Here is an 18,147-nt window from a genome sequence, read left to right as displayed (position 1 = left end):
GAAATAAACATTGATTGTGATTACTGGCATACTGTCGAAATATTCGCATGCAGGTATTAATTGTAGCTTGTTACAAAAAAATCTTAGAAAATTAGATTTTTTGAAACGGCGGAGTGCATCACTTCGACGAATAGGTTTTTATTTCCATTAATGAACATGAAAAAATAATATATAATCGTGCAAATAAACAGTGAACAGTTTTTTTTATTCCTTTCTAGATTTTTAAAATAAGAATAAAAATTGAAAACATTTCGTTAGGATTCTAAAATTCTGGACGCATCTCCACAGACTCTTTCCAAATAAGTGACCGGCTCTTTTGGCAAATAAACAAATACATGTGGCAGTGTATTTCTTGTGTGGGTCAGCAGAATGCAAGTGCCGTCGTCAACCCAGTGCATTAATGATGCGCAGGGTTTGCCTTGGAGTGATTTCCAAGTTTGGCAGTAAGCTTTGCAGTCGTCCAACGTGAGCGACTCTTTTACCGCATCTGCATAGCCAACCAGAAGTGAATGTTCGAACCTCAAGAAACGACAATCTTGATCACTTTTTGGTTGAACAGTGTCTCGTTTGGGCATATTTTCACCTAAATTATGAAATTCTCTCTTATGAAAAAAAAATACAATTATGTTTTTGCAATTGATTACAAACAAACAATATTTCAGAAGCTGGTGATTTTTTTGCTTGTTGAATAATTTCTTCAAGTTTAGATGAATACAGTGGATTCGACTGATTGCTGAACAATGTGATTTCAGCTGAACAAGGCCTATAGCCAATGAAGCTATCCTTGTTGTAACAATAAGCTTTACATCCACCGGCTTTTCTTTCGTTAGCTTGTAAACGTATTGTTGAGCGTCCTCTGTTCGAAGATGGATTACGAACCTGCACTGGAACAGTGCCTTCGTATGCTGCAGACGTGTCGGAGCTTGAAAAAAGAGAAAATAATCAAGTGAAAAAAACAGTTTTTTTTTAAATTATAATTTTGATATTAACATTTGTCGTTGTACCTCAGCATGGCCAATTTTTCATAATGTCCTTCGTAGTCGATACCGTCAGCAATGACTGTCACTTGAGCAGGACGAGATGCATCACCGCTTGAGACGACACTTACCAAAATCCACACCCAATCAGAATCGACAAACAATTCATTTGTACTACTTGCCTCGTCAACTGGTTGATCTTTGGAAGTTGTCTTTCCACCAATAATCAACGATATGGGCAAATTTTTCATGTATTTCGATTTCTGACCATCTTTTGAAGAGCAATCACAATTGCAATAGCAGTTGTCTTCTTTTTTTGACAGTTGTTCATCATCTACAACAACAGCAGCAGCAGATACTTTGGTGATTGGCTTTTCATCGTGAGAAAATGAAATTTTCTGTATATCAGCATCTTTGCATTTGCCATCTATGCAAACACCTCTGATACAGATGGGAAATGATTGAAATCCAGTGCAATTGCCGTCAAGTTTGATTTTGCTCATGCATCTCGATCGAACCGTATCACAGAACAAATAATCGGATCCACAATCTGGACTCTGTGCAGAACACGTGGGCCGTTTTTCGTAAAAGTAAAATTCATCCGTATAAATATTGGACAGTCCATCGGAATTTTTAATCAAAAATGGTTTCATCAAAGCATCGGCATAATGATTTCTGTTGCAAGAGTCGGTATTGGAGACGAAATCAATTTCGCGTTCAATTTCTGTTTGCCTCTTTTCGCGAAACTGTTCCCAAAGGTAATCTGTGAAACACTGATGAAAGAAATAGACCGGATCCTCGGCCGCAGTTTCCGGATGCTTCATGTGTCCACCTACCCACAACGTCACACCACCGTAAAGCTGAAAAGGGAAATAATTTTCAAAATTTCAACACAAGAAAACTCTTATCAAGCATAAACCAGTTCAAAAAATGGATCAACACAATTGGTCAATTCTTCATAATTGGACTTGCTTTGGATACTGCGGAAGTCGTTGACGTTGTACAAGCTGCCGTATTCGGAACTGCGGACTTCGCGGACAATTTTCCGCTCGTTGAATACTGCTTTCAAAGTCAACCAATTTTTAAATGGACCTTCAGATACGTATCCGTCACCGTTTCCAAAAAATTCATCCGACCAAAGAACCGAATCAGCGGCATCTGGTAAACCTTCATCAAGACTCGAATCCCAATAAGGCAACGATACATCTTCATCATAAACTCTCAAAGCCAATTCAAAACTAAACAGTACAACTACTACATTAATCAACAGGCACTACATATCTGAATTGATTAATTTTAATAAAAGTTAACATAGTCTTCATTGTTATCTTATTCTTCGTTGCCTCACTGTGCTGCTGCTATTTACCCCAGCGTCCTCATCTTTGTGAACTACTTTCACCAACTGAACAATTACAGCGCACATTTGATTTCTCTATTACAGAAATAAGTGATTCAATAAAAAAAATCTTTAAAGTACAATTTCGCTATTATGAAAGTTTTAATTTCAAATAATTGAACTTAGCATTATAAAAAGATAACCAACTTTATTATGTCCAAAGAAATAAAGGGAAACCTCAATCCACAAAGGAACTGAATTACGAACGATAGATTTTTTCGAAGAAGAACAATTTTAAATCAGAACAATAAAAAAAAACTCAAAATTGCGTAATTGTTACAATAATTACAATACAATAAAAAGATCAACATCAGTTGAACCCATAAGAGTAGTTTGTGATAAGTTGAATTTTTTTCTTCTTTTCCTTTGAAAATGATAACCTGCTGCTTTGTATTCATCATAAAATTATTCAATAATAATTATTATAATACAAGAACAACAATTGCAATTTATCACTACAATAAATGAATAATATTAATAAAAATATTAAATTTCATTTTAAAATGAATAAGTAAATGTTGTCCCAAAATTATTTATCTAAAACGTATTTCGAAAATAAATAATCAATAACAATTTTCAATTTACAAAATAATTATAAAGTGATAATTTTTTCACAACTTTCTACTGCATGTATTGTAAAGAATAATTTTGAATTTCATTGTAATACATTAAAATCGAAATATCACTTGAGAATATTACAATTTGGATTTTATAGATAAGATTATTGATTTTGATTAACAAATAAATTTTGCAAAATATTAAATCAAAAAGATATTGATTAATTAATTAATGCATCTGATTGTTGATGTAAAATAATATTTTTAATGCAAAAGCAAAACTGATATTGTTGTAAATTGTTTAATGCGTCTTTATACAGTATTAAAAGAGCAAAATCTGTTTCTCAGTGAATGCACTCTCAGTTCCATTGATTAAATGATTAAACTGTTTAAAAATCAAATAAATTTTTTTATTAAAGGGCATAAATTTAACAATCTTTTCCCAATTCGAATGCAAATATTTATGAAATACTGATATGCTTATTAATTAAAAATTTTTTAAATACCTTACGATGCCTAATAAAAATATAAATAAATAAAACTCCTACAATTTATGATCAATTTTCGAGGTCATAAGTCTAGTTTGTTTTGATGTTCAAGTTGAATTTATATGCAATTGCTTTTTATAAAATAGGTCTTGTTAAACAGATTTCAAAAATATCATCACATCATGACATGTGAACAAATAATGACAAGTTTACAAAGAGGATCAATCTAGCTTTCCAAAAACAGCAAAGGCCTAATTCGATATATACATCACGTGCAGAATTTACTTGAAATTTCTTGATTTGAAATGTTCAAAAAAATAGAAAATTTTCATTCATTATTAATGTCATCATGAATAAATCATTTCAAGTTTTGAAGTTTATCATGAGTTTTATAATTTATGATACATTTTTGCTCATAATAATGATAAACAAATTTAATCAGGCGATCATTCTAAAAATTCGCTTGACCAACTTGGAAATTTTCTTAGGATTAGAAAATAAACGATTAAATATTAAACATTTACTCCAAATTCAAAAATGTATTCAATGAAAGGAATTGATTGATTCAAAAACATTATGATGCAAACTTTTGGTTTTAATTGAAGTATTTAGTTTCCATCAGCTGCTATGCATTTACATTTATATTAGATGAACTTCACCCTTTATTGTATTCAATATGACAATATTTAATGCAGTAAGTAAACAAAAATTTTATACAAACAAACCAATCAGCAACGAATTCATTTATCAGTGCGCGTGTGTGTGGGTGTTTTTTCAATGGTTTTCTTTTTAATGATTCCATTAAAACAATTTATGTGAATAGTGATTATTTAAATTGACCTGCAAAATTTGTTCATTTGGAAAAATTTGAGTTTAAAATTGAAATATATGCGCATAAGAGAGGGAAGAGAATGCTTACTTTTTCAAAAGTTCTCGATGAAAAGGCAAAAAAGCAGGACCAAAATGCGCACCCGGAGCATATTTTGGAGAATGAATAATAGCGAAAATGTCATATTTGCTCAATCCATTGATCGTATCATTTTTCAATTGATTCATAGACTTGAGCAATTTTTTCCACTCACCACGTTCTAACATGCGAATTTCACGACGCCTTGCAGGCTTTAAACTTGCCGTTGGTGATCTACTGATTTCATTTGCATGTTGAAGCAGATGTTGGCAGTGTTTCAAATTTCGACAAGAAGATAAAGAATTCAACCAATTGAGCTGTTTTTCATCCAGTTCTACAGTTTCCATGTTGGATTTGGATATTGAACTTGTTAGCCAATCGTTGGCTCCATGGCAATGCAATTTCAACCGATCTGAAGTAAAGCGTGCAGCAGCAGCATCGTCTTTTTTTTCTTCTTCTTTTTCTGCTTCTTGTGATGTTGTATTTTTCGAAACCGCTAACAGGCATTGCTTGAGCGTTTGAGCATTTGATAGAGGCGAGTTTTCCGCTTGAGCGCATTTATAACAGACAAAACAAGCGCCGGCTAAGCTCAGGCTGATTAAAAATCCCAAACCCCTAATTGCCATAATTGTTACTTTTGCTAAGATCGTCCCTTGCTCAGACAGTTGCCAGTGTCGATGCCGTTACTGGCCAAAAGAAAATACAGACGGAGAAAGCAATCGGTGCGTGACCAGCTTTGTTTGAGAATCGGTCCGGTTCCCGTCAACAGCTACAATGCGTTCTATAAATTTTTCTTTTAACCATTTCCGCACAAATTCACATATACTTACCTTTATTTATTACAAGCCAAACTCCATTTTAATCATTTTCTTTTTCACATTTCTCTTCTCCCATTCAAATTCTCATATTTATAATAAAATATTCAAAAAAAATACCTTTTTTACTTTTTTATATATCAACATGAGAGTAGTCATTATTTTTAAAAAGAGGACATTCCACTGATATTCGTAGGTGCGGTATATTGGTAAAAGTTCCAGTTCGCCATAGTTAAAAATAAATGAATAACTGCATATGAACCCACGTAGTCAATTAAGCAAACTAGCATTTCAAAAATGCCCACATAATCTTGATTTTTTCACCTCAGTATACTAATAATAAAAGTACAGTCGAATTTTATTCCAATTTTTATCCTGATTACTGCTGTGATTGCTTGATTTATAAAACTGAAAAGCTGAAACTTCTATACCATGATTATTATCATTATTATCGCAGTCCATCAATTAAAAAATATTTTTTAGATACGATAATTGCATCATTATTTGAGGGTGATCGAGTAAGCTATAACTTACCATTGTAGAAATTAAAATCTCTACATATACTTATTTATACACTAATAAAACCAAATTTATTACTGTCTTAGTAAAACTAAACATTTGCTTAATAAACTTCAACATTATAATGTGGTTATTCAATGAAAATTTTAATTTTCATTAATATTTTTTACTTTTGTTATAAAACTTATTTATTTACTGTTAAAAACAACAAAATTTTTAAGAAACTATAAATTAAATGTTTTAAAATATTAAACTGACAATTAGAAATAAATACTGATTATCAAATTAATAAAAATTTCAAAACAACACCTGCGTATAAAAATACTGTCAATGTAAGGGCTACTGTACGTTCTAAATTACAACTGTTTTGAAAACAAACAGTTTGCATAATTGAATTTAATCACCAATGCAACATCATAAAAATAATTGAAAAATGACTCGTTTTCATTACGTTTATTAATGAGCTTTGTTATGAAAATGATCATATATTTTGTATTTCGTTTAAAAGAGGTTTAAAACGACGAAGGGCAATTAAATTCACCTTGCAATTCGATATTTTTCGCTGTTTAAAAATTCTTCTAAGAAAGTGCCCTTAGGTAAAAGAAGAAGAAAATTTTATTCATTTCAATTTGACCGAATTTCACTTGCAGTTCTGAAAATAAAATTGTTGCCAGTGGTGAAAGTGAACAAAATTTCACGCCTACGTAATGCGTTACTGCTGAATGGTTGTCCCGTTGTTTTCGAAATGCCAGCAATAATGCTTAGTGAGAAAATTTAAAAAAAGATGCAAACATAGTTTCCGATTAATGAATAGCAGTAAAGCGATTTTATTTTCATAACAAACAAGACGTAAAATTATATTTAAAAATTCTACTGTTGTTCGTATAAAAAAGATCTTTATTTTATACGATTTGTACGATCGTTCTTTATTTTATACGATAAAATTCACAGTAATTATCATATTAAAACAATTTATTCGAACGTATTTACGCAAATAATTTCGTGTTTGAGCAATTTCGTGAGCTGTTCAAATTAACATGTTAGCTGAGGAAAAGAGGCAGCGAAGCAAAAGTGACGTCACAGAATGGAAGTATAAAAATGCACTAAACTGACCAATCAGAAAATGCAAACAAGCTATAGCCAATGAGCATCAAATGAATCTCAATTTTGTTTAATTTGAATAACATTTGAATAACGTTTTTATCATCATTGCGCGACTTTTATTAATATTGCAGAAATTTTAATATTTTACTATTTCTTTTTATGTTTATTAAATTTATTACGTTTTATTAAAGAATTACGTAACATATTAGAATCCCATTATATTAAAAATTAGTATTATTGATTTTAAAAAAAATTTTAAACAGTTTTCACGGAGAGAGTTATAATCTGTTGGCGAAATTTATTGTAAATGAATTTTATAGAACTTATTTTTCACACAGTATTCTACAGTCTACTATTATTAGCACATTATGTGAAGTTGTAGTTTCTGGGCATATTTTGCATTATTTGAGAGTAAATTATTGAATAAAAATTTTATGAATTAATTGTTTTGTAATTAAAATTAAAAAATTTTTTCTTTCTTTATGACTATTGGCACAGCTGTACGTATTGATTCAGCCTGTTCATTATTGTCATATTCATGTAAAGGTCATCTACCGGAACCGTTGCCCAACTTTTCAGGCAACAATATGCCAACCAATTGCTTTATTATGAAACTGAAGAAAATATTTGCGAAGTCATTTTACAGTATTGTATTAATTTCACTTGCACTGTTTACAGTGTTTTTTCAAATATAGAAGCTATATTATGCAAATTTGCTATGAGATGTTAAAGTGTCATACTTTTAATGCAAATGCGAATGAATTTGCTGTTATATTTTGGCGAAAAATTGCAGTTTTATATCTGATTTCTAATTTTAGGATATTTATATGGCTGACACGGCACATTTATCCGACGAGGAGAATGGTCAAGATTTAGTTGATACACACAGCTGTTACAAAGCACCGGCTCAGAAATCGGTGCAAGAAATATTTGCAGCTGATGCAGACGATCTCAGCTTGAGAAAATACAAGGAACAGCTGCTTGGTAGCTCATCTGAAAATGTTGTAATTGGTATTTTCAGTTTTACAGTTTGTATTTTACAATGTTTTATGCTTTTTTAAATAAAAATTATCCGGATAAATTTAGATGAATCGAATCCAAAAAATGTTATTGTACGTAAGTTGACTCTAATCGTGAACGGACGCCCCGATGTTGTCATGAATTTGGAAGGTATTAAAATTGTGCGTTTTTAATTTTCACTAAAAATGAAGAGTAAAATATTCAGATATATCAAAAATGGAAAAACAAAGTTTTGTTCTCAAAGAAGGTTGTCAGTATCATTTGGAAGTGGGCTTTCATGTGCAACGTGAAATTGTTGCCGGTTTGAAATATGTGCAAAAAGTGTATCGTCTTGGTGTTCAAGGTTTAGCATATATTTTTTATTAAGAATTTAAAATCTCTAATCTTAATATATTAATATTATTCCATTTTATGCATAACGCATGAAATGAAGCGATTAACAAGCAGTATATATAACATTTATATCATTTGTGATTTTAGTGGCAAAAGACGAATACATGGTAGGATCATATCCACCTCGAAAAGAATTGCACACCTTTCGTACACCACTCGAAGAAGCACCTTCAGGTTTGTCAATGTTTTCTTTTTGTTTAGTTTTTTCAAAATTTTAATTTAATGCTCACTTTAAAATAGGCATGGTACAACGTGGTTCTTACAATGTGAAGTCTTTGTTCACAGATGATGATAAAAATGTTTTGTTAAAGTGGGAATGGAATTTGGAAATCAAAAAAGATTGGGATTAATGGCCTTCAATTATTGCTTGGGTTTCACTTATGTACAATTTTCAAGTTATGCAGGGAAACAAAAGAAATATAGTAATTCATAAATGATAACACTTTTGTTCGATTTGTTCAACTGTGTCTTTCATTTATAATTTGGCTGTTTATTTCATTTTTCACTTATTTGCATAGCTAAGTGATTTTCATCGATCATTATTTTGTTCCTATTATTAGAAATACTGTTTTTTGTTCACAGTTATGCTGCTAAAGTTATTTGCCAGTATGCTTTGCTTCTGGTAGATATCGATGATTTTGCATTTCGCTTTCGCAAATAAACATTTTTTTGTTTGTTTGATTTTCTTCTTTCTATAAATAAAGTAAAATAATAATTAATTTCATATTTTTGTTTTGAATTCTGAGTACAGGAAAAGCTTTCATTTAAATATAATTTGTTATTTTTAATTTTGGAATTGAAGAGCACAAAGGTTAATTTAAAATATACAGTAGGCAATATTAGATAAAAACGATTTCAATTTACTTTGTTGGCAGTGCTAACTTATTTGCTAGGAAAATATGGTTTTAGGTATGTTAAGGTACCTCTTATGTATAATTGCTATAATACATGATAGGTACAACGGGATAGTGCATTATTAGTTTGCTGCACTATAATTACAACTTCATTCTTTGCGTTTTATGAACCATCAATGTTTTTAATTGCTTCAATTATGAAAAACATTTAAATACACATTCCAGTGAATATATGAAAAATTATTGATCAAAGGCTTATAGTTGTTAAAACACAAATTAGTGACATTTTACTTCATTATTTCAAATTAAATCAAGATTAATAAATTAAAATGCATATGATACAAATTTCAAGAAATAAAAGAATAATTACACATTTTGGCTAATGATCACTACAATGTCTGAATCAGATGTTTTTTATCGAATAAAGCCACTATCTTTCTATTCTGATGCACTTATTATCATACATTAAATGCGTAGTTTTAATGATAAGATTATAAATAAAGTTGCAAAATATAACTATAGTACAAAATGAATTAGATTATGAATAAAATTTCAGGACGTCAGTTGCGGTGTTTCTTCAACTTCATTAATAATTCATTTATTTTGTTAGCTTATGATGTCAGCTGTTTTAGCATTTGTCTTATAACATGCTTCAATTTTTACTTTAATAAAGCAGAAATTTTAAAATTAGCATAACATTTGCGCTAGAAACATCTGAGTTGTTTTCTTGTCAATTTTTTAATATAATCTCACAAACAAGTAATTAATTTGGGATAACCTATCACAAAAAGTAGATGTGTTTAGTTAAATGGATAGTTTTTCTTGAAATGAAAATTTGTATGTTTCCCTACAACAATGCTTCAATTAATACGTGAGGAGAAACATCATAGTAAAAAGAAATATGTTGCAATTTTGCGAATATTTCATAATGTTAAATTTGACACTATGTAATATCTGAAAGGGATATTAAATGCAAGCAATTATTTTCTTGTATGAAATTTAAACAAATCCATCAACAGCAATATGAGATTAAATTAAAGCGAAAAAAACTATTCAAAAAACCTAAACATAGCTTAGTTACACCATATTTTTATTGGAAAATCAATCTGAAATAAATTTATTAATTTAAATTATCCCGTTATTTAAATTGGCTTGAAACTAGATTAGCAAAATTGTTAATTTGAATTCTTTTCTTGCATGTATTCATGTATTCATAACTAATTGCATTTCTTATTTATAAAATTACCTACTAGTTTAAAAATATTTACGTTGATTTCTTACTTTAATTTTTTTACTTTTTTAATTCACCTTTTTTTTCAAATTAAATGTTATGATTTCATTTCAGCTTTTATTACTTAATTCAGCTTGATTTTCTTATTACTGTAAATAAATGACCCATAAATGGGTATATGTAAATAAATGGCATTTATACAATGATAATCAAGTTAAGTTTTTAAATGGCGGATTCTTGACGTAGCAAAATGATAGAACAGAGTAAAATAAAGTGCAAATAAATGATATCTTATGTAAATCTTGAAAATATTTGACACTACATTAAAAAATATTTTATTTTTGTTATTATTATTATTATGATTTTCAATAAAAGTGTATATTAATTTGAATGTACATGCAAAAATCAAAAATAATAATAAAAATAATTTTAAAAAATAATAATTTTTCAAGTTGGTAGTGCATAATCATTAAAATTAAATGCAAACATGATCATTAAATTTTAAAAAACATCTAGTGTTATTTTTTAACTATTATTTTTTATGCATTTCTTTAAAAAAAACTTAAAAAGGTTTAATAAGTATAATTGAATTCCCCTTTGTTATTTATGGTTGATGACATTTGTTTTACTTAGTCGCTACATATTAGAATTAAAACTTTTTGATTCTTATACTACTGTAATGTGGTATTCATTGTAACTGTTGGCTGTGGAACTTCTGTTTTCATGTATTTCCCACTGAGCGAAATTAGGTTACGAAATTCATGGATGCACAGTACAGTGATGAAAATGGTATGAGTTCTTTTATGCAATAATTATAAATTCTGGAAATTGTTGTTGATGTGTCTGCTTGATGGTCATTAGTTGAAAATGATTTTTTTCTTTTTTTTTAACGTATAAAACATTAAAAACGAGTAATCTGTATTGTTGAAAAGTTATTTTATCCTTTTGTGAGATTTGTAAATATTAGAAAGATATGGGGAAGATAATTTTTGATTGAAAAGTATAAACATTTTTGCCAAAAATCCATCTGACATATTTTAGTATTTCATCTAAAAATAAGATTGTTGTGATTTGTATTTTTACTTAACGAAGTAATATTAAACTGAATTTAGTTATTTATTAAATATGTATATACTGTTGTAATGTTGTGTTATAGTGATTTATATAAAAATATATTGTTGTTACTTGAATTGTACTGTCAATTTTAGGATTTAATTGTTCGAATACAACTGAAAATACTTCAAATAAGGCAGAGAATACAGCACGCAGAAAAGATCGTCGTATAGCATTCATGCATCCTGTTACGGGTAAAATATTATTGCTCAAATGGCCACTTCCTAAGGTTTGCTTTAATTTTTGCAGTGTCAATTAATTATTAAATTAATACTAATTATAGACGCACACTTACTGCGCCTTGGAAGAAATGCTTGCCACATACAGGTAAGTTGTTTATTAAAAATTTAAGTGCAACACTGTTTACTTTTCAAATGTACTTGACTATTTTTAAAATATTTTTTGTAATTTTTGTTATATTTAGATGCATATATAAATTATGTAAGCATATATAAGAATGATTTAATTTTTATTTAAATTAAATTATAAATATGTAATACTTTGAAATGATTGTAAACATGCGCTGTTATAGTTATTTGTTGTAGATTGTTGTCAAGTTATATATCAGAAATGTTCGACGTTTTGGAACGTATACCAACTGCTAAACGATTGCCCTGGCTTTTAAAATACAGAGATGTAAAGAAGATAGCAAAATCTTTTAATAAAGCTGTTCAGCGATTAAGACGTTCCGTAATTATTATTTTTTAATAATAATAAGTATATATATATATATTGAACTGATGCTTTCAATGAAAATATTCAGCTGTTTTGTTTGTTTCTTTGTTTGTAACTAATTTGAATTATTAATCTTGAATGTTTTTAGGCGGGTTTGAGGGTTGCTACTTTTCTTCCACCGGAATCGAAAGAGGTTTTCTTGAGGCATATGCTTCAGCAAGTGTACAATTATTCCGTTACACAACCTAGGAAACTCAATTTGTACACTGCTTTTACACCGTCTGTATATGGTGAGGTGTCATATGATTGTGTATCTGTCATACTCAAGCAGACTCCTCTTGGGCCGAACGATTATTTTTTGGATCTTGGGAGTGGTAATAAGTTTCAAAAAAAATTTTTTTGTTTTCATATTATTATAGATTTGTTAAGGTGTTGGAAATGTTGTATTGCAAGTGGCAGCTACATCTTTATGTGGCATGTCAGTGGGGATTGAAAGAGCAAAGTGGCCAATAAAATATGCTAGAGTAAGTTTTTTATTATTATTTTCTGTTTATCAAGGTTTATGCAGATGAAAATTCTTTTGTAGAGAATGTATAAACATTTTGAAAGATGGAGTTCTTGGTATGGCCATACTCATCGTCCATTTAAATTACTGGAAGGTGATTTTTTGGATGTGAAATTTCGTGAACATTTTTGCAAAGCAACGTAAGTAAGAATGTCGGAAATGCTTTTTATTAAGTATATTATTTTTTATTGTAGAGTTATTTTTGTAAACAATTATGCCTTTGGTCCAGAACTTGATCATCAGGTATTGTAATTATTACGTATAAATGGAAAGTAATTTGGAAGAGATTCACATACCAATTTAGAATAGAAATTAATGATTATTTAAATACGTTTAACTTAACAGCAGTACTTTATTAGTTATTTGGTTTATATTATTTAAATTTATGAAAAATTTGCTTCCCAATTGTTATATATTAGAGTTGTTATTTTTATATTGTGTAAATGCTGTGATAATTGAATAAGAATAATGACAGGATGTTTTTTTATAGTTAAAAATTATTTTTTCTGATTTGAAAGATGGCACAAAGATTATTTCATCTAAACCTTTTGAATTAGGCAACGGTGGTCGTTTGACGATACGGAACATTTGCGGTATATATATTTTTTCAATTTTTTGAACAAAATGAATATTATAATAATAATCATAGTGAAATGAAGTAAGAGAGCAAAACTGAAATTAATTTCTTTTATACTTCAAATCTCAGATCCTGGAGCATGTTTGTCTGTAAGGAAGTTGTTTACCATGTCCAGGTGCGTTTCTTGGACTTCTGCAAAAATCTCTTTCTATCTGCATACTGTGGATCACAGCAGAGTAATATTATAATTATTTTTTCATCTTTATTGTTAATTGATTTTGCACTTATTATATATATATATATACATTTTGTATTTCAGATAGAGCAGTTTATTCGTAGTACTGAAAAGCCAACTACAAGTCGTATTTCGAATACAGTTATACCACAGTCAATAGTTGCAACAAAGACAAAGAAAAAAGAGAAATATCGTTAGCTGGTCGTATTTTTAAATAATTAATTATTGAACAAAATGCAAATTATTTTTTTATTTAAAGCAACAGTATAAACACCAAAATGTTTTCGTTTTGTTCCGTTGTTTGTTTAGTTTGCATTTTTAGTATATATAAATAACACTGCATATTAACGATTTCTGTGACTTTGCTTTCAGGTTAAATGTTCAGTTGTTTAATTGTTGTTTGGAATGTCTTTATTTATGAAAGGGATATTCACGTTTGAATAAAATGATATCAGTCGATTAGTTGTTGTTTTTTAATACAAAGTTCAGTAAATAAATCTGCACTCACTGATGCATGCATGCATGCATCAAATAAGAAGAAGAAGAAGAAGAAGCTACGCATTTTATGCCGTAATTTTTGAAACAATTTTTCCAATAATGTTAGAAAAACAGTGCTGATCAAATAGATTATTATTCAGTGAAAATGATACAAACAATAAATGACCACACATCACATTAAATTTGAACCAACTTGATTGTATATTATTTGTTTATATCAAAAGAATTGGATGTTGTAGAAAGTTCCCGAAACTGTTCAACCATTCAAGAGCAGCCTCATCTCGAATCACTGCATTATTGTACGACAGTGTAGCTCTTACGCTAAAATGACAACAAATACGCATTATCATTACAATTTATAGAATAAAATAATGAAATATTTTGAAACAAACCAACCGATAGCATCTAACATTTTCATCTGAAACTGTCTGATAAACTTCTCCATAAGACAACAACGCACACTGCGGAGGCAACAACACTTCAGCGCATTTGGTCACATGCATATCAGCTAAGTTGATTATGCTGCAAGTATTGAAATACAATTGAAGTACTTTTCGTATTTTCACGATCATCAAAATTTACCTGAATGTCGGATGTTGACAATCATCATCAATCAAAGTACCAGAATGCACTTTCTCTTCCAATTCCTATAAGAATTAATTTATTTTAATAATTTTCATTAAAAAACAAATCAATATACTACTTTTCGTTTTAAATTGATTTCATGTGCAGACATCAAATTCGCATCACGTATGACTACCATTTTGAAAAGATCATTCGAGATAACGTTTATCCCAATATTGACACTGGGAGAGGTGAAAACATCGTCTCCGGAAGCAAGAACATTCACTTCGGGTACTTTCTGTTAAAAAAAACAACTACATTAATTTTTGCACAAAATAATAACTGAAAACAAAAATTTGTTTCTCCATTAGCAAAGAGAAAAGATTATTTCATTATATTTTACAAATCTTCCTTTAGTAAAAAATGCCCATCCCCAATACAAAAAGAATATTTTAAAAAACTACAACCCAACCTTGGCTGTATACTGAGTTGATGCAATATAATTCAAATAAAATTTGCACAGTATTGTTGGTTTTTGCCCACTAACAAGTTAGAAAAGATTATTTCAACGTTGACAGAACATTTTACTGCCAAAGTTGTTTAATACTCCGGTATTTTTTTTTATCACAAGACATTCATTCATTGATAAATACGTAAAAACGTAAAAAATGTAAATATAGTAAATAAAGTGTACCTTCAATGCTAGCAAGCAAGCTCGGATAACAAAAGAAAAAATAGAAGGTGCAAAATCTACACGATCATTATCATCACCCTGTTGCACCAAATTTATCAGTGTCGTAACGTCAACGTCAGCTGTTTCGTACGAATGAGGAATTGTATGCTAATAAATAAATAAACAATCAAACAAATATAAAGGATTCAAAAATAAAATCAAACAACTGAATTAGTTAATACTTTTGAATGAGAATATTGATCAGCTGCTTCTTTCATCAGTTGAACTATTGGCATGTCAGTAAAGCTGCGTGATAAACGTTTGGAAAATTTCACCTCCGGCTGAACCGCAGCTGACGGCCCTCGGTCTGCAGGCACTTTGCTTAATTTATGAGATGCAATATATTGCAATACATCACTAAACATTTACAATTAAAAACTGAGATCATATTATAATTTTTCTCTTTATAAATTCACGTGAAAAACTGAAACTGTCGCACATATTTTCTTCTGCATTTACTTTAATTGCTTTTGTGCAAATTCTGCATCATAAAATCAACATATCGAAAGTAATTCAGGTTTCCATTGAAAAGTTTTCTATCATAAACTAGAATTATGCACATACATCTTATTTCAATTGTGTTCAACTTCAAATTTAATTGCTTTCAATAAATAATTCGTTTTAAACTATTAATCACGGGGAGAACTTGATGCATTTGTTGCAAAAGTAAAATTATAAAGACTAGTTGAACAAATTCCTAGTAAAAATTAAAAAAAAATCTTCTTTTCAAAACAGTGCCTAACTGCATGCTGCTTAAAAGTGTTTGTTTCATTGTAAACCATGCAAGCTTTTCGTTCAAAAATTGTTCGACAGAAAACAATATTCTCCCCTTCTATTTTCTGTTTATTCATATATTTATTACTGTTTGAATGTTTGATACATTAAGTTCCACAACTTAATTTTATAATCACATTTTAATTTCAAAATATTTTCACCATTTCAAAAGGGCATTTCGCGGTCCAGTCGATTTGACTTCCAATGGATCTAAGTGGTACTCAAGAAGAAGCAATCTGGCCGCTGGACCGGTTAATCTGAAAAAAAAATAAACACAAATATCACAAATTTAAAATGAAAAAATAAGATGAAAACAGAAAATGTATTTACCTGAAAGCAGGGATATTACTTTTGGTCAACGAGGCAAGCATTTTTCCGTATGCACTCAATTGCTAAAAGTGAAAAAGAAAAAGTTCACACTGATTGTCAAAATTGGCAACACGCATCACTACGTCGAATTTATTAATTTATATGTTGAAACAGAACATTAGTGTACAGCTGCCAATCAACTACAGTATAACCAAAATCAAGTGCTATTGTTTAAATCTTTGCAATTCGCTAATAGCTGATAGAATTCACGAACCTGATGCGCAATTGGATTGCTGAGTTAGTTCTGTTTTTTTGGTCACGCTTAAATTATGATTGATACAATTTTTGAAAAAAATAAAATGCATGCGTTTGGGTGGAAAATTCAGCTCACGTTAAATTCATGCTTGAATCTCTTATTTTGCTCATTTAAATCAAACAAGCAAACAGAAATGGAGGAATTATTGAAAAACAAACAAACAAAAAAGTTTTTCTCTAATGTAAGAGTCAATTGCAATAGTGGAATATTAGCGTAAAATCAAGATTAAAGTGCAATAATTGTCGATCAATTTGCAAGTGTCAAACGTTTTCACTTTAAAATAACTTGCTAAGCTTTACAAGCTGTTCACGAATTTTCGGCCTTAACAAATTAATCATACAACATTGATTTTTTCACATTACAGGATTCTTTTTTTTCTTTTCATTAATAACAAAAAACAAACATTTCTTTTTTATGAAAACTAACAGAATGCTATTACGAAGTAACAAAGATAAAAAAATATTTTCTTCTTCCTTTTTGTTTTGCTTTTTATAACAAACAGTTCTCAATTTTTACCACCCAAGCGAAAGAGAACAGCAACAGCAACACCGACAATGTACATCCATCCGCACAATAGATTAGTGCCGAATAAAATTTAAAAAATGAAAAAAAAATACAAAAACAACTATAAATAAAAAAATAATCAAAAGTAGCAGATCCAAACACAAACAAATAATGAATATTGAAAAAAAGAATATGTAGAAAAAAACCAAAAAAAAATAAAGAAGAAAAAGTGGAAGTGATCACTAACAACTGTTCACACACTAGAACAGAAGAAAATTTGAATAAATAAATCTTCAATAGCAGATAAACGTGCAAAAATAACACGATTTTTCTGGGCTGTAATCAACTGAAGAACAAAACAACTTTTATTAAATAAAAGAAATAGACTTCTGGCAATAATTACAAAAGAATTAAAATATTCTTGTTTATTAAAAAGTAAATGTAGAAGAAGTAAGGGAGAAAGGAAACTTATTGCTGCGGTGAAAAAGAAGAATTGGTCTCCTCGTGCCTTGCAGCATATGAATTTTCGTATATTCAAATTTAGAACAATGCCGTGGTAAAACGTTAATGAACGAAAAATCACCGACTACAAACAACAACACAATACAAGCATTTTTTCATGTGGAGAAGAACAAAATGTGACAAGTCCAGAAAAATGATGCACTGCGCATGACAGACAGAATAAATATTTAAGGAACGTATTAAAATTTTCAAATATATAAAAAATACGTTTTTTCTTCTTCACTTTATCTATCCACGTGTTGTCCCGTCCAAAAGTTTGCATCAATTACTACACACACACACACAAACACACAGTACAGCAAACAAAATGAATGCCATACAAATGCAGTGGTAGTGGTGGTGATAAACACGAGTTTTACATACCGCCAGGACATATGTTCAGCCAATAGTAGTAAATGACTTGCGTCGAAATATACCGAGTCGAATAGAAATAAAAAATAAATTTCTTAAATAAATGGAATACGAAGCCAGGTAGGTAGGTAGGTAGATAGGTGAATAAAA

At 29.6% G+C, this 18,147-nt stretch overlaps 5 protein-coding genes across 5 annotated transcripts; 2 read left to right on the top strand and 3 right to left on the bottom strand.

The window, feature by feature from the left end:
- Positions 1 to 254: 254 nt before the first annotated feature.
- Tsp_05199 (putative PAN domain protein) lies at positions 255 to 4,220 on the bottom strand. The gene is made up of 7 exons (XM_003369741.1): positions 4,144 to 4,220; positions 3,437 to 3,446; positions 2,344 to 2,409; positions 1,897 to 2,250; positions 1,005 to 1,837; positions 649 to 922; positions 255 to 602 (listed from the first exon to the last, which is right to left on the bottom strand). The coding sequence occupies exons 1-7, from the start codon at positions 4,218 to 4,220 to the stop codon at positions 255 to 257; spliced, it is 1,962 nt and encodes a 653-aa protein (XP_003369789.1).
- A 113-nt stretch (positions 4,221 to 4,333) lies between these two features.
- Tsp_05198 (hypothetical protein) lies at positions 4,334 to 4,951 on the bottom strand. The gene has a single exon (XM_003369740.1). The coding sequence runs from the start codon at positions 4,949 to 4,951 to the stop codon at positions 4,334 to 4,336; it is 618 nt and encodes a 205-aa protein (XP_003369788.1).
- Positions 4,952 to 7,590: 2,639 nt separating this feature from the next.
- Tsp_05197 (Rho GDP-dissociation inhibitor 1) lies at positions 7,591 to 8,679 on the top strand. Its single transcript, XM_003369739.1, has 5 exons — positions 7,591 to 7,774; positions 7,850 to 7,933; positions 7,989 to 8,126; positions 8,264 to 8,350; positions 8,417 to 8,679. Exons 1-5 carry the CDS (start codon positions 7,591 to 7,593, stop codon positions 8,524 to 8,526), a joined length of 603 nt encoding a protein of 200 aa, XP_003369787.1. The 3' UTR covers positions 8,527 to 8,679.
- Positions 8,680 to 11,022: 2,343 nt separating this feature from the next.
- Tsp_05196 (histone methylation protein DOT1) lies at positions 11,023 to 12,866 on the top strand. The gene is made up of 8 exons (XM_003369738.1): positions 11,023 to 11,050; positions 11,470 to 11,603; positions 11,658 to 11,701; positions 11,920 to 12,064; positions 12,198 to 12,423; positions 12,479 to 12,573; positions 12,636 to 12,754; positions 12,809 to 12,866. The coding sequence occupies exons 1-8, from the start codon at positions 11,023 to 11,025 to the stop codon at positions 12,864 to 12,866; spliced, it is 849 nt and encodes a 282-aa protein (XP_003369786.1).
- Positions 12,867 to 14,136: 1,270 nt separating this feature from the next.
- Tsp_05195 (putative 2-oxo acid dehydrogenase acyltransferase) lies at positions 14,137 to 15,586 on the bottom strand. Its single transcript, XM_003369737.1, has 6 exons — positions 15,404 to 15,586; positions 15,183 to 15,329; positions 14,625 to 14,786; positions 14,507 to 14,571; positions 14,321 to 14,446; positions 14,137 to 14,245 (listed from the first exon to the last, which is right to left on the bottom strand). Exons 1-6 carry the CDS (start codon positions 15,584 to 15,586, stop codon positions 14,137 to 14,139), a joined length of 792 nt encoding a protein of 263 aa, XP_003369785.1.
- Between the last annotated feature and the right edge of the window lie 2,561 nt (positions 15,587 to 18,147).

Source organism: Trichinella spiralis (genome assembly GCF_000181795.1).
Source record: "Trichinella spiralis strain ISS 195 chromosome Unknown Scfld1557, whole genome shotgun sequence".
Taxonomy (NCBI): Eukaryota; Metazoa; Nematoda; class Enoplea; order Trichinellida; family Trichinellidae; genus Trichinella; species Trichinella spiralis.
This window is presented reverse-complemented; position numbering and strand designations above follow the sequence as displayed.